This window comes from Orcinus orca, chromosome 14, assembly GCF_937001465.1.
Source record: "Orcinus orca chromosome 14, mOrcOrc1.1, whole genome shotgun sequence".
NCBI classification, from domain to species: domain Eukaryota; kingdom Metazoa; phylum Chordata; class Mammalia; order Artiodactyla; family Delphinidae; genus Orcinus; species Orcinus orca.
In genome coordinates this window covers 81,242,760-81,250,777 of record NC_064572.1, presented here as the reverse complement: position 1 = coordinate 81,250,777, position 8,018 = coordinate 81,242,760, and the positions used below count along the sequence as shown (strand labels likewise).

Genomic DNA, 8,018 nt, shown 5'->3' with positions numbered 1-8,018 from the left:
TTTAAAAAATACTGATGCCTGGGTCCCACCACGGAATATCTGGTCTTATCTGGGTGGCTCTCGGGCCTGGGGAGTTTGCAAAGGGCCAGGTGATTCTGATGTGCAGACAGGACTGAGAATTACTCACTGGTTTAAGGTCAAGTCCCATTTCCTGCAGGGCAGCGAGGGCTTAAATTCACAGACCAAAGAGCTCCTCCCAGCACTGCAGACAGGCTCTCTAGCGATTTCTGGATTGCAGCCGTCAGGAGCCAAGCCAGGTACTGAATCTACCGGGATGCTGCGGTGGCCCACTGAGGCAGATGACCTCAGTTCTCCTTGGAGGAGCCAGGGGCGGGTGGGCTGGGCCATGGATTTTGGTGGAAGGTGATGTCCCGGCAAGAAAGGTGGTGTTGGCAGCAAATACGCTCCACCAGACATTCCACCTCTCCCTAAAAGTCCCCTTCGATATTTATAAAATGATTCGGGTGTGACCCAAATCAGGCAGTCTGGTTTGGCTTATCGTTTTCAGTATGCCCAGATTTCATCCTACAAGGTTTTTCTTTAGCATTATTTGGGGCTGTGAAAATCCTGAAGAAACTGAGCAAATTTCCCCCCGTAGATCGCTAGAGCTATAAAGTCAGTGATCCCCAAAAATGTGTGGAGGAGAGAACGAGCAAAAGAGCAATCAAAGAGAAAAGAAAAGATAAGCACTCACGTGGCTTTTGCAGGACGACTTGACCAACCCAAACTTTTGCTTGATCTGGTTCGTCGTGAACTCTTGCCACTTGCCGTCCACCAGGGTCTGGGCTCTGATCTCGTACGTCACCAAGCGCTCTGCTCTCAGGCTGATGGGGCTGTGCTCATAGACGGAGGAGGCAAATTCCAAGTTGGTGTGCCTTATTCTCTGCAAGGAGGGTGACCCACCTTAGGTGGAACTGAAACCAGGGTGACCGGAGTTAGCGAAACGTGGTCCCTGCCACATCGGCCCTCCTGTCTGATGTGTACAGGGCAGGAGGGTTTCCTCGTGGCCCCATTTCCTACATGCAGCTGCTGCTGAATCAGTTGGCATTTGAACCCTCACCATGAGCAAACCACTGGCCAACGGACTGGGGTTTGGCCAACTCAGGAAAGCACCATGAAGTCAATCTATATTGAACGGGAAGGTCTTCACATCGCTTTGCCAAAGTTTAAAAAACCAACATAGTATTCATATGAGCACTTCGACTCCTGTTGTTACATAATTCATCTCTTCCATCCAGTAAAATCCATTATGTAGGGAAACGCGTGAGTCACTGAAGGCCAAGGACTGGCCTAAAGAAGAGATGTGACTCGCTCAAGGACACATAAAGAGGTAGTGGCCAAGCTGGACGAAACCCCAGGTTTCTCATTCATGCATTCATTCATTTATCCACTCATAATACAAATATACCACCCCTACGTTCCTGTTCTGTGATTGGCAGTGGTAATAAAAAGATATGGTGATATTAAAGATATGGTTTCTCAAGGAGCTTAAAGTTTTGGAGACTTATAATGAAACCCTAAGTGAAAGGTAGGGGTCCACCATCATAGCTGTCACCATCATCATCAGGGCCCTGTTCCAAGCCCTTTGCACAAGTTAACACATTTAATACTCACAGCAACCTAGGAAGGTAAGTCTTATTACCTTGTCCAACTTAAAGGTCAGAAAGTGGACACAGGGAGGCTCCTGGGATCACCAAGATCAAACGGCTCACCAGGTGGTTTGAATTCAGACTCTACTCTGAAACCCAGCTCTCCTGCCTCTCCTGAAAGTCCAGCAGGAGCATGGAGGTGAAGGCATCCACCCTCCTGACTCTTCCAGCGTCCTGTTCACAGCCTCCGCTTTGCCCCCCTAGAGAACACCATTCCCTCTGCCTTTACGGGCATGTGCGTTACCTCCACAGAAGAACGGCCATCTGTAAAGCATCCCCCAGCATGTACAAACTGAAAATGAATTGAGCCCCACACGTGGCTCCAGAGGACTATCATCTAAACTTGGCCTTACCAGCAGAGGCCATACAAACACGAAGACACTCCGCTTTGAGATCCTCGTCTACTGAATGGGTTAAGAGCAGCAGCCTCACAACGTTGCTGCAAAAGTCAAATGACATCACGACCATGAGGAGGATCGGCACCAGGCTTACAACACGTTTTACAAATGAATTCGTGACTCATGTCTAATCAATTATTATTAATTCCTTATGAATTGATTCTGAATCTCAAAGGCTGTTTCAGAGACATAGCTCTGCTGTGCTCTCTGTCCTTCTTACCTGCATATGAAAACTATATGAAGTAGTATCATGTTTGATTCCCTTTATCTCAAAGAAGAATCCATACATGGCAATCACTTTTGAATGTGTAGTATACTCCTAAATGGGGAAAGACAAGCAACAAAGTGACGGGGTAAAAACCTTCAGTAGTCAAAGGCAAGAAAACATAGCAAGACCGATTCTAGCTACAACTACTAAAGTGACTAATTTGTGATTTAAAACATAACAGCAATGTTAGCCTGGGAAACAAAAGAAGAGACAAACTGTAGCGACTTTACAAATCCTGATAGGTTGGCGCTCAGTGGCAATACTATTTGCTCTGCATGCCCCCCTTAGTGGGGAGAAGAATGAGTTAGGCATATTCTTAGATGACCCGTGGTCTGCAGACCTTTGAAACAAAGCATTTGGCTCCAATCTGATGGGCCTAAGAGACCCGCCATGCCCACGGTATTGCACGGTGTCCCGGCCACTGTGGTCTGCAATCTGTCCACTTGGGCAGGTCCCTGCAAGCACAGCCCATCCAGGCCTGACCCAGAGGGGAGTCTCTGATGATAGACTCAGGGCCCCAAACCCGTAAAACATGAATTCTTTTGAGATCACTACTGGGGTGGCTTTAGTGATGTTGGAGGATCGCAGCCATTGCTTGGAGAATTGTACCTATCGAGGGAGCCCAAGACAGAGGGCAGCCACCAGCCGCTCAGGCTCCGCTGGTGACTGAGCGCCCAGAGGCTTTGCAGCCGAGCTCCCTAACTCACTGCCGCTTTGATTCTGGGCTCCATCTAAAGAGCTGCTCAGAACAGTCGCCCTTGCAACCTTAACCACGGGCTCAGAGTGGAATCTCTTCTTGGGCAGTTGGCAGCTCACCATGTTTGTGGGGAAGAGGATGACCAACTCATCCCAGTTTGCCCAGGCCTTTCCTGGTTTTAGAACAGAAAGGTCCTGCATCCCCAGGAAACACCTCCAACCCTGGAAAGCTGAGACATTTGGGTACCCTCATGGGAATCGTAGATGTGCCCATCAAGTGACTGAATGGCCTGTCCCAGGGCCCCGTCTGTGCATTTTCCTTCTAAGGGGGTGGCAAGTGTGCAGGAGAGACCCCTATGATTCCCTCTTCTGCCCCGGCCTTCCTACCAGAGGGCGGAAGTGAGCATGGCCATTGTACAAAGGTCTCTCACCAAGCACGGGAAGGGATGTTTCTTCCCCTGGCTCAGGCCCAGTGGTCAGTACCTGGTTAAAGAGCAGCCCGAATCTCACCCCCTGGGTGGTAAGATCTTTCGCGTGGGCCATGTCGCCCCCATTCTCCAGCTGAAAGGAAAACACACACCACTTACCAGCAGCCCGACCCCCCAACATCACCTTCACTACATTGATCCCTACAACCCCCATCGTGCTTGAAAGAGTTCTGTCTCTGGAGCCTATGCTCACCCATGAATCCAGTCCACAGTATTTACTGAAAACCTACTAGCCAGGTACCATGCTCGATGCTCTCAGAAGATGCAAAGATGAGAACAAGAAAAATGCCCCAGCATTTTTTTCTTACTTGAGAAATAAAATGTGTACATCAGGAGCCCGATTACAAGGCAGAGAATATTCATGGCTGTAAAGTCAAGAGCAAGTACGGCCCCATAGGGCAGGCTCCACGTGAGGGTGGGGGCCTGGAGGGAGCAAATTTCAGGAGGATGACATTGGTGGCGGGGGGCAAAAGGAAGGAGGTGGGCAAGGCCAGAGGGACATGAAAAGGGAGGTGGGGGACTTCCTGAGGTGTCCAGCCCCAGCCCCGAGACTGTCCCCTCTCTCTCTGTTGCCCCTCCCACCCTCTGCTCTGTTAGAACACAATTTTGAGTTATGTCCCAGAGAAGCACAGTTCCACGGAGCGGTTATCTACTGCGTACGGGGCACCGAGCCCTGTGGTTTGCACATTACAATAGGTATTTGTTGAGTTGAATTTAATTTCAACCAGTGACTCATAAATCTTCAGAATTCAAACACTGCCCCACTTCATCTCTGAAAATGCATGATTGGAAACACATAAGAAGCACAACCGTTTGCACAGACAATTCACAAAGGGGGAAATGCCACGTGGACAAATATTCATATTTACTAGTAATAAAGGGAATGCATATCCAAAAATGAGACGCCATTGTTCACTTCACAATTGACACAAGTGATCTGAAAGGAAAATGCTCTATGTTGCTGAGCTTGTTCAAAGAAAGGCACCTCGTTTATCACTGGGGAAGGAGTAATTTGGTTCAAATTTTGCTAATATGTATCAAGAACAAAAGTGCACATTCCTTTTGGGGCCAGTATTTTCTACTCTTCAGATTCTCCTATAAGAAAATAATTCTAAGTATAGTAAAATAAACCATTACGTGCAAATGCATTCACCATGCAGCCTACTTATAATAGATAGCAGTTAGAAACACCACGACTTTTCTACAATAAAGGAAAGGCCAAGTAGCACTGTTTGTAGCATATCCTCTTGGTGGAAGAGTTTGCAGCCAGTAAAAATGGTGATAAGAAACACATTTCATTGAGTGTATTTTTTTAAAAAAGACCTGAAGGCAATAAAATGCAATAAGATGTTTGCGATGGTTGTTTGGGGAGTGATGGGTCTGAGAGTATGTGTCTTCTTTCTTTCAGTTTCTCTGAATTTTGAAAAATTTCAATAATAAGCACCTGAAATTTGTATCTGTGAGGGGACTCTGTTTGCAGGGCCGTGTGGCCAATTGTCCCCGACTCTCCGGGTCAACAGGACAGATGTTCTAAACACCTGGGCTCCAAGGCGGGGCCTCCTCTCTCCTCCCCTCCAGGCTTGGCTCTTCCCACTTCCCCTGGGGAAGGATCCAGATACTTCCCCACCTCAGAGGCCCAGAGGTTCCAAATGCAAAACACATCTCCAGAAAAAGCAAAGGCAATAAATTTCGATAACTGTTTCCGCGCTGAGCTGGCGACTCACCGCGAGGTAATGGTTGGCTATAACCCGGACGAGCCAGGATTCAGGGAAGAAGTTAATGTGCCTTAGCTCCTCCAGATCCTTGCCTGGAAGAAGCACAAAGGGGACATTCTTACGGATTTATTCATAAGAGAACTGCAAAAACCTCATTTACGGAGGGACAAAGGAGGAAGTTGGGAGCTGAGGACTGGTGGGCATTCCCGGGCCCCAGGAATCGTTAGATGTGTGGAACCCAAGTGAGACGTCCCATGGCCCTTTCCCCCAAAGGGTTCACAGCCCCCGGCCACAATCCTGCCCAAGGAGGGAGGGTTGAGATCTGATAAACAGTGTCTTTGGAGTGTCTAGAAGCAATTTGGACAAACTCTCTGGGCTCCATCAACCATTTGTGGGTTTTGGAGCTACTCATTCTATCTGGATAACTGGAAATGGCTTTGAAAAAGTTCTCAAATATCCTTTCAGAGGCAAAGCTCTCACTGGTGGCCACCTGGGCTGCCCCAAACACACTCCCCAAGAGTTCCCTCTCTTTCCAAGTCACAGCTGCCTTGTTCTGGGCCCAGAGCACGAGGAAACTCAAGCCTGGAGCACAGACCCACAGTTTTCTCCCAGACTGCCGAGTAAGCGAGCGGCCCAGAGGCGACGCCACTCTAAGAGGCAGGGCGTGTGGTTAGATGGCGACACGCAGCCCTGGGCGCTGAGTGCACTTTCATAATCGGTAAGCCCCTTCCATTCATCGTCATGTTTGACAGGAGCTCTGATTATCCCCATTTTACAGACAAGGAAACTGAGACCGGGCAGCCAACTGACTTTCCTGAAGTCACACACCTTGGAAATGACAAAGCCAGATCTCAGCTGATTCCTTTGGAAACGTCTGGTGGGGCTTCCTCAGGAGTGGCTGAGGGGTGTGGCAGGTCCCCAACAGCCTCCCCTGGATGCGCTCCCACGGGCTGGGGCTTACCTTTGGTGATGCCGTGCAGACGCAGGCAAAGGAAGAGCGGCATCCAGTTCTGTCCCACATCCCGGTCCAGAAAGCAACACTTCTTGGGGAAGCTTAGCAAGGTGCAAAGAGGAATAAAAGGCCTTCAGAACCCTCCTTTCTGGAATTGGCCAGGGCTCGTGAAAGTCATGTCAGAGACCAGCAGTTTCACCAGCCAGGGGTAGATGGAGCCTGGTTCTCTCTGGATGGGTGGGGAGTGTGGAAGCAGAGGGGGGCTGCCCCCCGAGATTGTAATGAGACAAAGGGTTATCTTCCCCTTGCATCTACCGCATAGTAGGTGCCCGACAAATGCTCATTAAATGATGATGGGAACGCATAACGGTACAGAGGATTTCAGGATACGTTTTCTCACTTGAGTCTCACAAACTTCTCAAGGGGCAGACAGGACAAGTATCATCGGCTCCATTTTACAGATGGAAAAACAACGGCTCAGCCAGGACTTGAACCCAGGGTTTCTGACTCCCCCTCTACACATGCTGCCCTTTGAGTAAGTGGCCAGTTTAGGCACTTCCAAAGCACGTTCTGGTAGAATCAAGAAGAAAGAAAGGTCGGATGAGTGCGTAACTCGTTTTAGCAGCTGGTTCAGTTCTGGACAGTGTTAATACTAAACTCTGGTTAATTTCCACACGTGGCTGAGGTCAGGGCTGGGTTGAAATCACATTCCCCTTGAGAAGACATGTACACACAGGCACACATCCAGTCTTGTTTTGAAACAACTTGCATAAAATGGTCACTTTTGACAAATGGGGACGACAGGGGATAATTTTTCCAGTGACTTTGGAAACACAAAGTCATTCCCTCAAGTCAGATCCTGTATGAGACCGGCCAAAGGCACTTTTAGAATATTTTTCCATGAATCAAGAGTGATGTCCAAATCACACCCTGTCCCAGCCAGACTGAACACTCCATTGGCCCCGTGTCCCGCCTCTGCTGGGGGTGCCCACCAACCTGCCTGGGGGCCATTTGTTTTCACAAGATCTGGGAATTCCTGAGACTCTCCAACTCTTCCTCGTGGCACTGGTCCCAGGAGAGAAGTTTAAGGATTCTGAGGCGTTGTGAGAGGGGAGAGGGGCGCGAGGACAAATGAGCGAATTCAAATTCAATGATTATTTATTAGAATCCACCGGGGAGCTGTCTCTGGGGGTGGACGGACCAGGCGTAAATAAAGGAGGGCTGATACTTCCAGGAGTGCAGGGCTATTGATCCTGGATCCAGCCCTCCATTACCCAGGGCAGATGGAGCTGGGCTAGTGTGGGCCGTGCCAGTGCCCTGAGAAACACGGATCTCTTAGCTGGACAAATAACGCTCGCTTGACTCCTTTCCCAGACGTGAATGCCTCCTCCTTCCCTGCCTCTCTCTCACCATTTAACGGAAGAATCGGCTAGGTGGCATCATGGCGGGCGCAGGCGTCAAGGAAGAAAGAAGGGGCTGAGCTGACACAGAACCCCCAGCCCAGCTGCATGCTCTGGGGAACGAGCCCGGACCCTCGGCAAGGGCTCCCACAGCCCGGAGTGGCCCCTGAGGAGACAGAACTTGCTGGAGCTGCAGGTTAATACAATTTCAGCCCAGGAGGGAAAGGACCATCTAGAGGACAGATTTCCCCTCCAGCTCAGAAGCCCCCAGGCGCCAACTCCACAGCTTTGTGGGAAGGATGCTGGGAGAGTAGGAGGGACCCAAGGCCCCCGAGTCTCCCTATGAGAGGCACTCAGCCAGATGACCGTCAGCCAGGACCTCTCCAGACAGACATTCTCCCCGAGAAGATTCTGAATGAGCTTTGCTGAGACAGGTGATTGGACTTTATGAC

General features: G+C 49.7%; 1 protein-coding gene across 1 annotated transcript in view; it reads right to left on the bottom strand.

The window, feature by feature from the left end:
- BTBD16 (BTB domain containing 16) overlaps positions 1–8,018 on the bottom strand; it is a 54,046-nt gene that overhangs the window by 10,372 nt on the left and 35,656 nt on the right. Inside the window, 5 exon segments of the mRNA XM_033420847.2 lie at positions 695–883; positions 2,268–2,366; positions 3,495–3,572; positions 5,224–5,306; positions 6,176–6,267. Of these exon segments, the coding sequence (XP_033276738.1) occupies positions 695–883; positions 2,268–2,366; positions 3,495–3,572; positions 5,224–5,306; positions 6,176–6,267 (541 nt within the window).